Source organism: Muscardinus avellanarius (assembly GCF_963383645.1).
Source record: "Muscardinus avellanarius genome assembly, chromosome: 16".
Classification (NCBI taxonomy): domain Eukaryota; kingdom Metazoa; phylum Chordata; class Mammalia; order Rodentia; family Gliridae; genus Muscardinus; species Muscardinus avellanarius.
The window spans coordinates 7,655,413-7,674,450 of record NC_137802.1 but is presented as its reverse complement, the minus strand read 5'-3'; the positions used below and the strand labels follow the sequence as shown (position 1 = coordinate 7,674,450).

Here is a 19,038-nt window from a genome sequence, read left to right as displayed (position 1 = left end):
ATGCCCGGCTCTTTTTTTTTTTAATTTGGAAATAGGGTCTCTGATCTTTTTAAGGTAATTTTTGTGAGTGAGATGAGAGTGAATTCCAAAGTCCTTCATTCCTTCCTTTTATTCCCTTCCTCCCTCCCTCCCTTCCTTTTTCTTGTACTGAAGACTCAACTCAGGGACATTCTACCTTTGAGTTACATCCCAAGCCCTTTTTTTTTTTTAATTTGGAAACAGGGACTTGTGAAATTGCTGGGCATGGGATTCCAGGCGTGTGCTACCATGCCCAGTTCAAACTTGGCTCTTTGGCATGTGGATACCGAGTTGTCCCAGCACCCTTATTTTATTCTTTCTCATTGAAACTTCCTGGCACTTACTGTTGAAAATAAGTTAAGAGGGCCGCCACGTGTGGTGGCTCACACTTGTGATCCCAGCATTCTGGAGGCCGAGACTGGAGGATTGGGATTCGTGGACAGCCTCCTCTACTTAGCGAGGCCCTCCGCAACTTAAGTGAGACCCTGTCTCAAAATAAAGACTAAAAAAAAGTCAGGGGGTGTAGCTCAGAGGTCGAATGCCCCCGGGTTCCATCTCCAGACCTGCAAGAAAAAAATAAAGAATAAAGCCTATCAATTCTTCCACTACAGACACTACAGAAACTGTCTCTGTCTTGAAGAACTAACTCTATCTAACCATGACAGTTTGACCAAACCAACAGATGTAGGGACAGGCTGCCACGGGTTGCAACACACAGGCAGCCGCTGCTTGTCTCATCTTAGGGCGCCCCCCCATCCCACGGAGGATGAGGAATTACTTCTTGGAATTTGGTGTTATGGGGAAATAATCAGAACACTGACCCAATAACCTTCCTTCTGGATATTCACATGATGTTTCTATAATTATTTGTTGCATTTAAGAGAGTAACTTGCCTAAGCCGGGCGTGGTGGCGCACACTTGTAATCCCCGCGCTTGGGAGGCTGAGACAGGAGGATCGCCCAGGTTCGAAGCCAGCCTCAGCTGCTTAGTGAGGCTCTCGGCAACTTAGTGAGACCCTGTTTCCAAATAAAAATATAAAATAGGGCTGGGAGTATAGCCCGGAGGTAGGAAGCCTCTGGGTTCCACCCCCCAGCACAATTTTGGAACAAGCCGGGCAATGGTGACGCATGCTTGTAATCCAGCATTTGGGAGGCTGAGACAGGAAGATGTGGTTCGTGGACAGCCTCAGCTACTTAGCAAGGCCCTCCGCAACTTAGCAAGACCCTATCTAAAGAAAAATTAAAAAGTCTAAAAAATAGGCTGGGGGTATAGCTCGGAGGTAGAATGCCCCTGGGTTTCACTCCAAGTACTGAAGGAAAAAAAAAGAAAAAAAAAGAAAAAAAAAGAAAAAAGAAAAAAAAAGAAAAGAATAAAAAAATAGGGCTGGGAGTATAGCTCAGAAATAGAATGCCCCTGGGTTTCATCCCCAGTACCACAAAATAAAATAAAATAAAATAATAAATTAAAAACAAGGCTGGGTGTCACTCGGAGGTAGAATGCCCCTGGGTTCCATCCCTAGTACTGCAAAACAACACAACAACAACACAACGACACAACAACATTAAGAACATCAGCTATGTTGCGGATCAGAGCTCCTGAACATCCAGTTATCAAAGACTAGCTGCACCTAAACATTTTGTTTATTCTGATCCTGGAGAATAGTCTCAGGGGCTTTAGGTGGAATTTCTATCTCATCTTACATATAAAAGAAGCCTAGAAACTGGGCGTGGTGGCGCACGCTTGTAATCCCCGCGCTTGGGAGGCTGAGACAGGAGGATCGCGCAGGTTCGAAGCTAGCCTCAGCTACTTAGTGAGGCTCTCGGCAACTTAGTGAGACCCTGTTTCCAAATTAAATATAAAATGGGTCTGGGAGTATAGCCCAGAGGTAGAAAGCCCCTGGGTTCCACCCCCAGTACCACCACCAAAAAAAAAAAAAAAAAAAAAGAAGCCTAGAGATAGGAAACTTTTTTTTTGCCTGAGGACACACAGCTAGTTTCTGGCAGAAACCACATTTCATGATTCCTGGACAAAAGGGCCCTTTCTATCATCCTGTAAGGTCTCTGCTTTGATCTGACATTCCGAGCATCTATCTTTCCTTCCACTGCCAGGAGTGATCTGTTCAGAAGGACAAGATGTACGTCCAAGCACTAGTGACACTGTCACTTTACTCTTCCCTCAAACTCCACTGACAAGAATAACAACAAGCCAGGCACTGGCCCATGCCTATGACCCCACCAACCAAGGAGGCCGAGGAACCTTTGAGACCCACTGCGCCTTTAGTGAAGCACTGTCTCAATATAAAAAGAAAACACTGGGTTGTAGCTCAGTAGTAAAGCATCCATGGGCTCGATCCCCAAAACAACAAGCGCCAAAAAAAAAAGAAAAAACAAACAAATAATTAAATAGCATTAACTTCAATGAAGGAAGAAACCTTAATGGGTTTCTTACTGAGCCCCTCCACAACTTAGGTGAACCACAATCCGCCAGTCTCAGCCTCCAAAATGCTGGGATTACAAGAGCACACCGCCACCCCCGGCGAGATTTAAGGATTCTAAGAAGAGGTTTTGGTGTAACACGAATGGAATTTAGTATAGAGTACGGCTTGGCAAATAGGCAAGGAAAAAATGAATACATAACTACTAAAAATAAAACGGGAAGCCGGGCGTGGTGGCGCACGCTTGTAATCCCAGCATTCGGGAGGCTGAGACAGGAGGATTGTGGTTTGTGGACAGCCTCAGCTACTTAGTGAGGCCCTTTGCAAGTCAGTGAGACCCTGTTTCAAAATAAAGAATAAAAAATAGGGCAGGGGGTGTAGCTCAGAGGTAGAATGCTCCTGGGTTCCATCCCCAGACCCACAAAAAAAAGAAAAGAAAAAAAAGGAGACATGACATGATGAAAATGCTAAAGAAATCTTAAATTGGAAAGAACACTGATACATATGGTATAGAGGAGTTAATGAGTTATGGAAGACAAAGATGACCTAGCCTAATCAGAACTAATGTTTCTGAAGAAAAGCACAAAGCTGCTGGGCGTGGTGGCACATGTTTGTAATCTCAGTACTTGGGAGGCTGAGACAGTAGGATCACAGCTTTGGGGCCAGCCTCAGCTACTCATGAGGCCCTCTGGAACTCAGTGAGACTGTTTCAAAATACATAATAGCCGGGTGTGGTGGTGTATGCATGTAATCCCAGCATTCAGGAGGTGGGGACCAGAGGATTGTGGTTCAGGATAGCCTCAGATACTTGGCAATAGCCTCAGATACTTAGCTAGGCCCTTCGGAACTCAGTGAGACTTTGTTTCAAAAAATAAAAAGGCTAGCTGGGGGTGGTGGCGCAGGTTTGTAATCCTGTGCTTGGGAGGCTGAGACAGGAGGATCGTGCAGGTTCGAAGCCAGCCTCAGCTACTAAGAGAGGCCCTCTGCAACTTAGTGAGACCCTGCTTCAAAATAAAGAAAAAAAAAAAATAGGGCTGGGGATGTAGCTCGGAGGTCAAATGCCCCTGGGTTCCATCCCCGGACACCCCCCCCACAAATAAAATAAAATATAAATAAAATAAAAGATTAAAAAAAAAGGGTTGGGGGTATAGCTCAGAGGTAGAACACTCCTGGGTTCAATCCCCAGCACTGCAAAAAAAAAAAAAAAAAAAAAAAAAATCAGAATAGGAGCCAGGCATGATTGTGCACACTTGTAATCCTAGCATTTGGGAGGCTGAGAGAGGAGGATTCCGGTTCACAGCCATCCTCAGCTACAAAGGAGCATGCCTTTTAATACTGTATGGCTCATTAGATTAGCAGAAACTATCTGTTAAGGAACTGGGTAAAGTTACCAAAAGTAACCATTTAGTTGTGTGATGACTAAAATTATACCCTTTTCTCCAGAGCTGGATTTTTTTTCCCCCACAGGAGTTTATTTGGGTGAGCTCTTTTGGTGAAATGTTTTCCTGAAATCAAGCACTGCAGTTGAGAGCAGTAAGAATAAAGAGCTGACCATACACAATGTCAACTAAATGTACTCCTAAGCCCATTGTGGGCTTTCAAAAACAGTAACAAAGTGGTGACCTACTTCCCTGCAGAAAGTCTGGCAACAATTTCCTAGCTCTTTTTCTGGTTGTTGTTGCTTTTTTTTTGGTAGTGGAGATTGAACCCAGGGGCATTGTACTGCTGAGCTATACCGCCAGCCCTGTTTCATTTTTCCTTTTCTTTATTTACATTGTGTTACTGGGGATTAAACCCAGGGGGATTCTATCTCTGAGTTATTCCCCCAGCCCTATTTTTCACTCTTATTTTGAAACAGGGTCTCAGTAGGTTAATGAGTTTCATTAGGTTGATGAGTCTCACTACTTGCTGAGGCTGTCCTTGAACTTGTGATCCTCTGTCTCAGCCTCCCAAGACTGCAGGTTCACAGCCAACCTCAGCTACTTAGTGATGTCCTCAGCAACTTACTGAGACCCTGTTTCAAAATAAAGAATAATAATAATTAAAAAAATAGGGCTGGGAGTGTAGCTTGGAGGCAGAATGGCCCTGGGTTCAATCCCCAGTACTGGGGGGAAAAAAAAGTGTCATCTATTACGACAGATGAGAATAAAGATAATAACTGAGGTCTTTGGCTTCTCTACTGTTCTCACAAATCAGATCTGGCTCTGAAAAAACCAGCTTGCATGGCTGCACCAAAGCTGACACAGTGCAGGCTAGAGTCTGTGTGTAAATAGAGTGCCTGGCAGAAACACATTATTATGACTATTAATCTTAACAGGAAGAGACCAAATTACAACATACTTCACAGAGTAAAGAGAGCACATTATATATAAAAATGGGCTGCAAACCATGCATCTTTCAAAGTTTACAGAGGAGCAAATTTAGAAAATAAGTAAGTTACACAATTAATGAGCTCATAAAGCCAGGGTTTCAGCTGGGTGCGGTGGCGCAGGCTTGTCATCCTAGTAATCTCAGCCTCCACTCGGGAGGCTGAGACAAGTGGATTGCAAGTTCAGAGCCAGGCTCAGCTACTTAGTGAGACCCTGTTTCAAAATAACAAAATGAAATAGGGTTGGAGGTGTAGTTCAAAGGTAGACTGCTCCTGGGTTTCTAGTAAAACACACACACACACACACACACACACACACGCTGGGGTTTCAGTCTGGGCAGCCTGGTTTTGTCCAGATCTGTGCTCTTTAAAGCATTACAAAATAATAGAACTTAAGGGAAAAGCATATTAGGCATACTTAATGGGAGGATTAAAGCCTTTGAAGTGAGAAAGGTTGGAGTGATGAAAGAGTAGGGGCCATTAAGGGGAAGAGAAAACCACAAATGATAATTAGTGAGAAGAATTTGGTGTTTGGTGTTCCTAAAGGTAACTTGTCAGCCGGGCGTGGTGGCGCACGCTTGTAATCCCAGCATTCTGGAGGCTGAGACCAGAGGATCGTGGTTCACGGACAGCCTCAGCTACTTAGCGAGGCCCTCTGCAACTCAGTGAGATCTGGTTTCAAAATAAGGAATAAAAAAAAAAAACATAGGGCAGGGGGTGTAGCTCGAAGGTCAAATGCCCCTGGGTTCCATCCCCAGACCCACAAAAAAAGAATAAAAAATAGGGCTAGGGGTGTAGCTCAAATACAGGGAATTTGTCTTTTCATCAATGGTTGCAGTTGTATTTACTGCTTCCTTGCATGGTACCAAAATAGAAGAAGAAGCCTCAAGAATACGGAGTAAGTACAAACTTATTTACCATAAGCCCCAAACCTATATTTAAAAATATATAGCAATATATAGCCGGGCGTGGTGGCGCACGCTTGTAATCCCCGCGCTTGGGAGGCGGAGACAGGAGGATCGCGCAGGTTCGAAGCCAGCCGCGCTGGCTTAAGAGACCCTGTTTCAAAAATATAAAATAGGTCTGGGAGTGGAGCCGGGAGGTAGAAGGGCTTCCAGGAACCCCAGTACCACCAAAAAAAAAAAAAAAAAAAAAAAAAAAAAAATATATATATATATATATATATATCTAGACAGGAGAAGTTGACGAGCTGGAGAAAGTCATTTCCATTATGTCATTTCAACATAAATGTGAAGCTGTTTTTAAGTGAAATTCTCACTTCTGTGTTGTTTAAAGATGAATTACCTGTTGTCAATAATCATTACACGGGAGGGTGGAATCCCCAGCACATCACAGCTCTGCAAAAGTTCCTTCTTCCGAATCTCTCCTTGATTGTAGTAATTTCCTGAGGAGAACAAAGAGAGTGGTAGGTTTCCTTAACGGTGGGGACCTCTCTGTCCATTGACTCCTATTCCATCTTGTTGCCTAGAGTAACTGCCTGAAAAATGTGTGCTTAAGACAAACAGGTGAAGAAAATGCGAGATTTAAGTTTACTCTAAGACACTTCTATGAGATTACCAGCAGTACACTCTTTACAGTCCCTGTTTACATGCCTCAATCCTGTCTGTCGGTCTCTTGTCTGTATTTCAGTCCTAGGATATCTTAGAGTTAAGCACATGGACCTTTGTTTGATCACTCAGGAGAGTCAAGGTCTGTGCACACTTTTAGTGTGGGTTCCTTTAAATTAGTAGTCTTGGAGCCGGGCGTGGTGGCGCACGCTTGTCATCCCCACGCTTGGGAGGCGGAGACAGGAGGATCGCGCAGGTTCGAAGCCAGCCGCGGGCGCTGGCTTAGGAGACCCTGTTTCCAAATTTAAAAAATGTAAAAATAGGTCTGGGAGTGTAGCCCGGAGGTAGAAGGGCTTCCAGGAACCCCAATACCACAAATAAATAAATAAATAACTTAGTAGTCTTGGAGCCGGGAGTGGTGGCACATGCCTGTAATCCCAGTACTTGGGAGGCTAAAACAGGAGGATCACAGGTTCACAGCCCCTGTTAGCAACTTAGCAAGGCCCTTAGCAGCTTGGTGAAAACCTGTTTCAAAACAACGACGACAAAAGTAGGGCTGAGAGTGGAGCTCAGAGTAGCCCTGGGTTCAATTCCCAGATACACACACACACACACCCTAAAAATAATAGTCTTGGACCGGGGGTATAGCTTAGTGGTAGAGTGCTTAACAAGCACACACAAGGCCCTGGGTTCAATGCTCATTCTCTCTACCCCAAACCCCAGATCTCCAATATCTAACATTTACTTAAAGAAGAGTGTGCTGCTCCTCAGCATGCCAGGAAAATGTGCAGGCATTTGTTTAGGAACATATTTTCTCTTGAAGAGTTCAGTAACCAGCACTCTATCAGCACCCCCCAAAAAGCTTATGAACTCTTTATTTGTACAATATATATATGACAGTCCTTAAGAATAGTCCTTGTGATCCATACAAGGAATAACACGATGAGATTTTTTTTAATACTTTATTTGGAAACAGGGTCTCACTAAGTTGCTGAGAGCCTCACTCAGTAGCTGAGGCTGGCTTCGAACCTGCGCGATCCTCCTGTCTCAGCCTCCCAAGCGCGGGGATTACAAGCGTGCGCCACCGCGCTCACAATGAGATTTTGCATCATGTAAATTGCACATTCATGATAAGCAGTTGCCTAACATAACCCTTAATCCCCCAGCCAAGGACTGCATGTGTGATTTGTGCAAGAGACGTAGCTTTGCTGAATCACATATTTTCTTCATTTATAAAATGGGGAAAATGGGTAGCTCATCAGGTTTGCTGGATGATTAAGAGATAAAACACATGAAAGCACCCAATGAGGCGCTGCTCGATTTATTTCTGCTGCTTGATTTCTTTCCTTGACCTCTTTATTTTTACCTCCTGCCTCTTCTTCCTTTCTTCCTGAATTACAATGCAGCTTCACCGTCCAGATCAAAGGTCAAATCCCTTCCTCTATTTATCCTGGCCAGTCATCATGTCCAGCGGCCTACTCATACATTTGAATTTTTTTTTATCAGATTATTAATTCCTAAATGTCACTGACTTTAACAGTCACGGGGTCATTCAATTTGGTATCATGCTCCACAGACAGCACACAGCAGGCATTCATGGAGAGATTAAAAAAGAGAAGCTCTGCCTACAGCTGCAGGTGGCTTAGACAAACTCCCTTGGAAGCCGGGCGTGGTGGTGCACGCTTTCGGGATGGCAATCAGCATTCGGGAGGCTGAGACCGTGGTTCGCGGACAGCCTCAGCTACATAGTGAGGCCCTCCGCGACTTAGTGAGACTCTGTTTCAAAATACAGAATAAAAAATAGGGCAGGGGGTGTAGCTCGGAGGTCGAATGCCCCTGGGTTCCATCCCCAGAACCACACACAAAAAAAAAAAAAAAAAAAAAAAAGAAAGAAAAAAAGAAAAGAAAACTTCCTTGGAAACTCTTCAACTGGCTGGTGTTACTCTACTGCCCCTTTGAACTGATTGAACCCAGCAGGGAGACAGTCATTACACTGTATTCAACAAAGAGATCAATCCTAGAAAGGCTGTAGAGAACAGCCTTTAGTTTTACATTTTTTCCCACTTCTCCAGTTTTTTCTTTTTATTTCATTCATTTATTTATTTTGGTGGTACTGGAAGGTGGAACCCAGGGGCTTTTCTACCTCTGGGCTACACCCCCAGCCCTATTTTATGATTTATTTGGAAACAGGGTCTAACTTGCTGAGAGCCTAAGTAGCGGAGGCTGTCCTTGGAGGCTGTCCTTGAACCGTGATCCTCCTGTCTCAGCCTCCCAAATTCTGGGATTTCAAGAGTGCACCATCATGCCTGGCTCTATTCTTTATTTTGAAAGAGAGTCTCACTGAGTTGCAAAGGACCTCACTAAGTAGCTGAGACTGTCCTTGAAATGCGATCCTCCTGTCTCAGCCTCCCAAATGCTGGGATTACAAGCGTGTGCCACCATGCCTGGTTTTATTTTTTATTTTGAAACAAGCTCTTGTTGAGTCTCTGAGCATCTCACTAAGTTACTGAGGCTAGTCTGGAATCTGCAATTCTCCTGTCTCAGCCTCCCAAGTACTGGGATTACAAGCATGCACCACCACATCTGGCAGCTTAAATACCACAAAACAAAGAAAAAAAAAATTAAAAGAGCTGGGGGAATAGTTTGGTGGTAGAATGCTTTGGGTTCAATCCCCAGTACCAAAGAGAAAGTAAAGCTTTTGGCACATAACTGATGAAGGACCTATGGGCCAAACAGGAAATAGTTCAGTGACTCAGAGATTAGCAACAAAATGTGAATACCAAGATAAAGGCGCATACTTGTAATTCCAGTACTTAGGAGACTGAGACAGGAGGACTGCAGGTTTGAGGCCAGCTTCAGCAACTTGTGAGACCCTCCATAACTTAGCGAGACCTATTTCAAAATAAAGAGCAAAAAATAGGGCTGGAGGTGTAGCTTGGAGGTAGAATGCCCAGGGATCCCAAAGCAAGCTGAAACCAAAAGGATGGGACCCTCTTCTGGTAGAATGTGTCTATATCTCCCAACTTAAGTAATCATGTTTAAAACAAAAGTAGAAGTTGGGTGTGGTGGTGCATACCAGTAATCCCAATACTTGGGAGAGACAGGAGGATCAGAGGTTTGAAGGCAGCCTCAACAGCCTAGAGAGGCTCTCAGCAACCTTGTGAGACCATGTTTCAAAACAAGATAAAAAACAAAAATAAAATAAAAAAGGGCTGGGGTGTAACTTGGAAGTAGAATGCCCCTGAGCTCAATCTCCAAAGACAGACAGACAGACAGATACATACATACATACATACCAACGAAACTAAAATCAAGACGTGGGCAAAGGACTTCAACACTTCCCAAAGAAGCTAATAGATTGCCAATATGCTTGTGAAAAACTGCTCTTCATCCTTAGCTATTAGGAAAATGCAAATGAAAACCACAAAACAAACAAACAAAGAAACAAAGAAACAAACAAAAAAAGGGGTGAGGTGTAGCTTGGAGGTAGAATGCCCCTAGCCTCAATCTCCAGGGCCAAAGAGAGATAGATAAATAGATAGATAGATCCTCCCGCCCACTGGGATGGCTTTCATTCAAAAAACAGAAAATTGCAAGTGCTGATGAGGATATGGAGAAAGCAGAAGGAACCAGGGTATATTGTTGGTAGAAATGTAAAATGGTACAGGTGCTAGGGAAAACAGTTTGGAGAGTCTTCAAAAATTTAAATACAGAGCCTGGCATGGTGGTATATGCTGGTAATCCCAGGACTTGGGAGGCTGAGACAGGAGGATCCAGGTTCAAGGACAGCCTCAGCAACATAGTGAGACCACCTGCAACTTAGTGAGACCTTGTTTCTAAATAAAGGAATAAGATAGGTCAGAGGTAGAATGACCCTGGGTTCTATCCCCAGTACTATCAAAAAACCATAAACACAGAATTATCCTATGACTCAACAATTATCCCTATAGAAACATATTCAAAAGAAACTGGGAGTCAAACAGACACTTGTATACCACTGTTCCCAGAAGCATTATTCACTGTAGTCCCAAAGTTAGAGAAATCCAAGTGTCCATTAATAGTGTCCATTAATAGGTAATGAAAAAAACAAATGTGGTATATATAGACCTCAGAATATTATTCAGCCAGATCAAGGCATGAAGCACTGATTCAACACTGAGGAACTTCAAACACACGTTAATTCACATGAGTCAGACCTAAAATGATGATCACTGTACGATTTCCCTTAAGTGAGGTACCTATAATAGTTAAATTCATAGAGACAGAAAGTAGATTGGTAGTTGCCCGAGGCTGAGAAGAGGAGGGAGTGGAAGTTATTGCTTAATGGGTTATAGAGTTTCTGTTTGGGATGAAGAAATAGAACTGATGGTTACACAATCTTGTGAGTGTACTTACTGCCAGTGAATCCAACACTCAGAAAAGATTCGCATGGTAAATTTTATGTTGTGTATAATTTATTTATTTCTTGCGGGTCTGGGGATGGAACCCAAGGGCATTCAACCTCCAAGATACACTCCCTTTTATTTATTTTTATTCTTTATTTTGAAACAGGGTCTCACTAAGTTGTGAAGGGCCTTGCTAAGTAGCTGAAGCTGTCCACGAACCGCGATCTTCTGGTCTCAGCCTCCAGAATGCTGGGATTACAAGTGTGTGCCACCGCGCCCGGCTGTTGTGTATAATTTACCATGATTCGAAAAGATTTTTAGCTGGGAGTGATGGTTCATACTTGTAATCCCAGTACTTGAAAGGCTGAAACTGGAGGATTGCAGGTTCAAGTATAAGCTTGGGGATGTTGCAAGACTTTCAGCAATCTAGTGAGACTGTTTCCAAATAAAAAATAAGATAGATGTGGGGGTGTGTAGCTTAGAAGTGGAGTGCCCCAAGTCCAATCCTCAGGACTCCCACCCCACAAAAAATAAAACACTAGATTTTTCACTGAGTAAAAACCTTTCTACTATGAGCTATCATTTAAGTTAAAAATACACACTCTCTCCCTCTCTCTCTCTCTCTCTCTCTCACACACACACACACACACACACACACACACACACACACTATCTGGGTACAATGGCACACACCTGTAATCTCAGTACTTGGGAGGCTGAGACAAGAGGGTCCTAGGTTTGAGGACAGCTCCAGACATTCAGACTTAGCAAAGATCTCAGTAACTTACTTAGCGAGACCCTGGTTTCAAATTAAAATTAAAATAGGGCTGGGGTAGCTCACAGGTAGAAAGTAGCTGAGGCTCTCTGCGAACCGTGATCTTCCAGTCTCAGCCTTTGGAATGCTGGGATTACAAGCTTGCACCACCATGCCCGGCTATTTTAAGAATTTTAATTGAAAGTTTAAATTGTAGACTTACAGCGGGGTGTGGTGACACATGCTTGTAATCCCAGTATTTGCTAGGCTGAGACAGCAGGATCGTGGTTTGCTGACAGCAGCAGCTACTTAGTGAGGCCCTTTGCAACTCAGTGAGACCCTGTTTTGAAATAAAGAATAAAAATAGGGCTGGGGGTGTAGCTTAGAGGTAGAATGCCCCTGGATTCCAACCCTAGTACTGCAAAAACATAAAACAACTAGATTTATAATAAAAGCCCAGCCATCGTGACAAATCTTTGAGTGTTCTCTAAGAAAATGATGTTGGTCATCACAGATTCAGCATCTCTGTTTTTTGATGTTTGGCTCGCTGCTGATCGCAGTTTTCCTGGCTTTTTCTCTTGGAGCCCCTTCTCGCCTTTTGCTGTCCTGTGTAGTGATTTGGTGAGATAAACGGTGGTTTTGTACCCAGCCTCCCTCACCACGTATAAGTTTCCAATTTTTTTTTTTTTTTTTTTTTTGTGATCCTGGGGTTCCTGGAAGCCCTTCTACCTCCAGGCTACACTCCCAGACCTATTTTTACATTTTTATTTGGAAACAGGGTCTCCTAAGCCAGCGCGTGCGGCTGGCTTCGAACCTGCGTGATCCTCCTGTCTCTGCCTCCCAAGCGCGGGGATTACAAGCGTGCGCCACCATGCCCGGCTGAGTTTCCAATTTTATTATTGCAATAAAAGTGCTTTACACTGGCTTTTCTCAAAAAAAAAAAAAAAATGAAGTGAGGCTGGTATTGTGGCCCACAATTGTAATCCCAGTGCTTGGGAGGCTGAGACAGGAGGATCCAGGTTTGCAGCCAGCCTCAGATTCTTAGTGAGACCCTCTGCAATTTATTTAGACCCCGTTTCCAAAATCAGGCTAGGGGTTTAGCTCGGAGATAGAATGCCCCTGGGTTCAATCCCTAGTGTAACACACACACACACACACACACACACACACACACACACATACACACACACACACACACACCTACCTACCTCCCTGGTAGGGTTACTGAGAGGGTTAAATAAGGCACCAATAACAGAAACAACAAAAAAATTCCCCCCATTTCTTCCTTCCCCTTAACTTGGGGATCTAGTTAGAATAATTTATAAAAGTCTTAAACTCAGGATGCTTTTACTACTGCCAAGAATGACTTGTGCTGCTGCCTATGTAAGCTACTTTTTTTTTTTTGGTACTGGGGGTGGAACCCAGAGGCTTTCTACCTCTGGACTATACTCCCAGACCTATTTTATATTTTATTTGGAAACAGGGTCTCTTAAGCCAGCAAGGCTGGCTTCCAATCTGCGCAATCCTCCTGTCTCCGCCTCCCAAGCGCGGGAATTACAAGCGTGAGTCACCACATTGGGCTCTTTTTTTTTTTAAGGTTCTGGAGATTGGACCTAGGGGTGTTCTAACTCTGAGTTACGTCCCCAGTTCTTTTTATTTGTGGTACTAGGGATGGAACCCAGGGGCATTCTACTTTCAGGCTACACTTCTAGCCTTATTTTTTCTTCTTTATTTTGAAACAGGGTCTCACTGAGTTGCGAAGGGCCTAAGTAGTTGAGGCTGTCTTTGAGCCACAATCCTACTTTCTCAGCTTCCCAAATGCTGGGATTTACAAGGGTGCACCATGACACCTGGCTCTTATTTTTTTATTAACAGGAAGCCTGTGATCCACCTGTCTCAGCCTCACAAGTACTGGGATTACAGGCATGCACCACCAATGCCTAGCTTATCATATTCCTTTTTTTTTTTTTTTTTTTTTTGTGGGTCTGGGGATGAAACCCAAGGGCATTCTACCTCCGAGCAACACTCCTAGCCCCCCCCCTTTTTTTTTTTTTTTTTGCGGGTCTAGAGATGTAACCCAGAGGCATTTGACCTCCGAGCTATACCCCCTGCGCTATTTTTTATTCTTTAATTTGAAACAGGGTCAGCCGGGCATGGTGGTGTACTCTTGTAATCCCTGCACTTGGGAGGCTGAGACAGGAGGAACGCGCAGGTTCAAAGCCAGCCTCAGCAACTTAGTGAGGCTCTCAGCAACTTAGCAAGACCCTGTTTCCAAATAAAATATAAAAATAGGTCTGGGAGTATAGCCCGGAGGTACAAGGACCCTGTGTTCCATCCCCAGTACCACACACACACACAAAAATAAATCTGAAACAGGGTCTCACTAAGTTGCGGAGGGCCTCACTAAGTAGCTGAGGTTGTCCGTGAACCGCGATCCTCTGGTCTCAGCCTCTCGAATACTGGGATTACAAGCGTGCGCCACCACGCCCGGCTTCCCAGCCCTATTTTTTATTCTTTATTTTGAAACAGGGTCTCACTGAGTTGCAAAGGGCCTCATTACTAAGTAGCTGAGGCTGGCTTTGAACCTGCGTGATCCTCCTGTCTCAGCCTCTCACATGCTGGGATTTCAAGCCTGTGCCACCACACTTGGCCCAAATTCTTGATAAATATTAAAGATCATTATGAAAGATGGTTTACTCTCACTGGTCACAAAGATTAATTTAGAAAAAATCTAGAAATTTATAAAAATACTAGTCAATATTAAACAGGGTAATGTATTGAGATACTCTTGTTACTATCAGTTAGAATGGAAACTGGTATGTTTTTGAGAATGTGAATTGCATGGAAAGCCTTAAAAGTGGTTATTTTAGAAATCAATCCTAATGAAACATAAAATAAGGCCTACCTTAACTGTTTAATAAATATATGCTAAGTAAATAAATGTAATTTTTTTTTTTTTTTTGGTGGTACTGGGGGTGGAACCCAGAAGCTTTCTACCTCCGGGCTATACTCCCAGACCTTTTTTTAAAATATTTTATTTGGAAACAGGGTCTCACTAAGTTGCTGAAAGCCTCACTAAGTAGCTGAGGCTGGCTTCGAACCCGTGCGATCCTCCTGTCTCAGCCTCCCAAGCACGGGGATTACAAGCATGCACCACCACGCCCGGCTTTAAATGTAATGTTAAATGAAAGAATACAATTGTATTAAAATGTGATTTTTGAGTTGGACGTGTGGTGCATGCTTGTAATCCCAGTACTTGGGAGGCCGAAACAGGAAGATTGCAGGTTCTTAGCCTGCCTCAGCTTAGTGAAGCCTCTGCAACTTGAATAGGGAGATCCTGTTTCAAAACAAAGAATAAAAAATAGAGCTGTGGGTTTAAATCGGGTAGAATGCTCCTGGGTTAAATCTTCAGTACTGCCAAAAAAAAAAAAAAAAAAGTGATTTCCGTGAAAAATCTGTATAGAAAAAGAACCAGAATGACACACAACCAAATGGAAAACGAGGTCATAGGCGATTTTTTAGAAAACAGCTTTATTGAGGTAAAATCTGGCACACCGATCCATTGTATATATACTGTTCAACTAGTTCATTTACACAGCTGTACAATTATCAACATAACTGAGCATCACGGTCAAATTTTGTTTTCTCATTTGATTTTTTTCTGTATCCTAACGCAAGACCTACTCTTTGAACGGCTCCATCAATGAAAGTTGAGTGAAGCCGGGCGTGGTGGCGCACGCTTGTCATCCCAGCATTTGGGAGGCTGAGACCAGAGGATCGCGGTTCGTGGACAGCCTCAGCTACTTAGTGAGGCCCTCTGCAACTCACTGAGACCCGGTTTCAAAATAAAGAATAAAAAAAAGATAGGGCAGGAGGTCTAGCTCGGAAGTCGAATCCCCTTGGGTTCCACCCCTAGACCCGAAAAAAAAAAAAAAAAGTTGAGTGAAGATGAAATCTAACGATCAACTACAAAATTTCTTACGTAATCTTCTGAGTCAACCTCTCCAATTTGACACATGTATCTTTCTAGCACAAAATGATTTCAATGCAGGAGGAAGATCCTTTGTCATTACTGGGAGGGAATTATTAAGGGCTGAGCGGGCACGATACAGCATAGATTCTATTTGGTGCAAGGCATAAGATCATTTTTCTTGGTCCTTCTGTAAATAAAAACTTCCAAGAATATCACGTACGGTCGTAGTTCCCAAAGGAAAGGCAGGTACTAAATGGAACCAATGGCGAGAAGACTTTTCTTTCGCAATCCTGCCAGAGGAGAGTGCAAAACGCACACTGCAGACGCCCCCCAACCCACCTGGGAAGCTGGCTGCTCTGGTCCTCAGCCTTGGCGGATCCACTTGCTATCTCCCAGCAACACAAGTCCTTCGCGAAGGAATCCACCGAGATCGGTTAGTATCCAATACCCTTCAATCCTCGGTCCCCAAAGCCTTTTTCCCCACGGTTTCCTACCTGCAGAGAAGCACAGCAGGGACACCCGGTGCTTCAGGCGGGCCAAACCTAGCACGGTGGGCGCAAAGAACATGGCCTCATCGTCGGGGTGCGCGATCACCAAGAGGGTCCGGCTTCCGACTCCCAGCAGGCCTGCGCGCTCCGGAGTCGCAGTGCGTTCAGCGGAGTCCCAAACCCAGAGGACGCCCCACGCTAGGACAGCTGCCACTACACACAGGAGACCCACGACTTCCATACCCGGTGAGAGGCGCTGCGCATGCGCAGTAGAGAGAGTCCGCTTCTGATTCCGGCTCGGGTAGGAAAAACTGCACCCGCTGAAATTACGTTCCGCTTTGAAGCGCTCGGTGGCTTGAGACATCTAAGTTAGGGTTTGCGGTGTAACACCGGAGTCTTCCGACGAACGGGGCTCTTCGCTATCTTTTGGTGCCTGCGTAGTCTCGGGGCTGAGCCGAGCCCCCACGTCGCCTCATTCAACACCTTTGCCCTAGCGTACGTGCTTAAAGGGAAGCATAAAAGCAAACTCAGCCGGGGGTGACGGCGCGCCCGTACACTTACTTGCTCTCTCGTACAGTAAGTACAATGTGTTTAAAGGGAAGCCTAAAAAACTCAGCCGGGGGCGATGGCGCGCCTGTCCCTGGGACGGGAGGATTGCAGGTTGGAGACCAGCCTCAGCAACTTCGTGAGGCCCTGTTACAAAATAAAATAGAGCTGAAGGTGTAGCTCAGAGGCAGAATGCCCCTGGGTTCAATTCCCAGCAACACACACACACACACAGAAAAAAATAAAATAAAATAAAACTTCCACATTCCTGTAGGAAGAATTCCCCCCCCCCTTTTTTTTTTGCGGGTCTGGGGATGGAACCCAGAGGCATTTGACCTCCGAGCTACACCCCCAGCCCTATTTTTTATTCTTTATTTGGAAAGAGGGTTTCACTGAATTGCAAAGATCCCAAGTAGCTGAGCCTATCCTTGAACCTCCCCAAATGCTGGGATCACAAGCGTGCGCCAGCCACGCCCGGCTCCTGTTTTCAACTCATCATCTTGCTAAATCATTTCTTCAAACCCCGGACTCTTCTAATTATAGGCTTAGCCCGTTATTCGGATGCAATTTTCCCCAGACGGCAAAAAAAAAAAAAAAAAAAAAAAATTTTTTTTTTTCCCCTTCCAGTTTGGGGACGGCTGGGATGTGAACGGTGCGGGTAACGGGGCGCCGTCCGGGACTCTGCACGAGGCTGGGGCCGGGCCGGGGGCTCAGGGATGTCAGGGGCGAGCCCGCGCCGGTGGCCTCCGGCGAGGACCGGGTGGCCGCGCGGGCCAGGCCCTGCCCGCAGCCCCGGGCTCGCGTGGAGGCCGCGGCCGGGCGCCGTGCAGGGCCCGCGGCGTTCAGCCTGGGCTGGAGCGGGCTCGGGCGCGCGGGGGCTCGCGGAGGGCGCCCCGGGCCGGGTGCGCGATGGCAGCCGCGCCGGGTCCGAGTGCGGGTCCCGCGGCCGCCAGGCTGAGGGGAGCCGCGGAGGCCCCGGGAAGCCGAGCCGAGGTAGGAGCGGCGCCCCGGCCGCGGAGGGAGCGGGCGTCGCCGCCGCCGCCCGGAAGGAGGAGGAGCCGGCCCGGGAGCCGCCCTCGCCGCGGCCGGCGCCGGGGTGAGGGGGAGGGAGAGGGGTTGAGCCAAGATGGCGGCCGAGGTGGCGAAGCCGCAGCAGCAGAGGCGGCGGCGGCGGCGGCGGCTGGAGTGAGCGCCCGGCCGGCCGCGCCCGCCCAGCGGGGTCCGAACCGGGCCGCGCGCCCCTGCCGCGTCCCGCCGCTCGCGCCCGGGCCGCCCCCGCGCTCCGCCCGCTCCCGGTGAGTAGGCCCCGGCGCCGCAGCCCCGGCCTTGCCCGCCGCCGCTGCCCGGGGCTCGGGGCCCGGCCGCGGGCTGGACCCGCCGGGGCCGCCCGGTCGCCTCCTCCGGGCGGGCCGCGGCCCGGGGAGTCGGGAGGAGGAGTGGGCTGCGGCCCGGGCCGAGCGAGCCGGCCTTTGGGGAGGGGGCGTGCGGCGCCCATGGAGGGGACGGGGCCGCGGAGCCCGGGAGGCGCCGAGGCCGGGCGGCCGCCGAGGGGCGGTGCGGAGTGTCCCCCCGGGGTGACAGCGACGGGCAAGTGCGGGAAGAAGAGCCCGAACTGGTTCACCTCCCTAGCATGTCCATTTCGGGGTGTAATGGCGAAGGGTGGGTCGGGGTGGGGAAGGCGCAGAGCTGCCGGCCGGCCCTTCCGCCGCCGGGGGTTGTCGGTGTTTTCTTGGGGGCAAGTGGGCGAGTGCACCCCCTTTTTGTGGGGGGGAGATAAGAGGTGGGGGAGGAAAGGGGATTTGAGAGACTGGGAGTGAGGAATCAGCCTTAGCGGAGAGGACACGGAATTCCTGGAACTACACCTGGGGTCAGGAGGAGTCGTGTGTTGAAGGAATGGATGGGGAGACCATATTTATGAGAAGTGTTTGCTCAGGGGAGCTCCCAGTTTCCTGCCACGGCGCCCCTTCAGCAGAGTTCGCCTTGGGGAGGAGTGGTGTGTGGTAATTGTAATCTTCGGGATTAGGATGTTCACCGGCATCGGATTTGCTTCTCTGGGTTATGCCTTAATTGTGTTGAAATTTACCTTCCATGTGTGCGCTCGCGGGAGGCGATGGTGGAGGCTGAACACGGCAGTGTAGAGCAACAGGCCTGGGGTTTTAAAATACCTACACGTAATTCATTCATTTGTTTATTAATATCTTGATCAGTAGCCGCTGCTGATTGGCAGTCACCTGTGATTGTCCTGTGGGTAACTGAAAAATTGATGGCATTGCTGTATTTCATTTTCTCTTTATATATACATATATATACACACATCTATCTATATACATATATATACACACGTCTATCTATAGCTATATATTAGAAATGCTTTGACGTGCCCTTTTCTAAAGATACTTATTGGGACGCACCAACGTGTACTTGGCCTGGGTTCAGGATGGGAACGATTTTAGAATCTTGTTTAGACACGAGTAAAAATTACAGAAGAAAAAAACCCCCACGAG

The 19,038-nt window shown here is 46.5% G+C and overlaps 1 protein-coding gene across 1 annotated transcript in view; it reads right to left on the bottom strand.

Moving 5' to 3' along the window:
* The window catches only part of PIGL (phosphatidylinositol glycan anchor biosynthesis class L), a gene marked incomplete at both ends in the record, with an annotated part of 47,856 nt that extends 31,627 nt beyond the window's left edge, over positions 1 to 16,229 (bottom strand). Inside the window, 2 exons of the mRNA XM_080712786.1 lie at positions 6,126 to 6,225; positions 15,995 to 16,229. Of these exons, the coding sequence (XP_080568912.1) occupies positions 6,126 to 6,225; positions 15,995 to 16,229 (335 nt within the window). The remainder of the gene's footprint in view (positions 1 to 6,125; positions 6,226 to 15,994) is intronic.
* Positions 16,230 to 19,038: the final 2,809 nt, after the last annotated feature.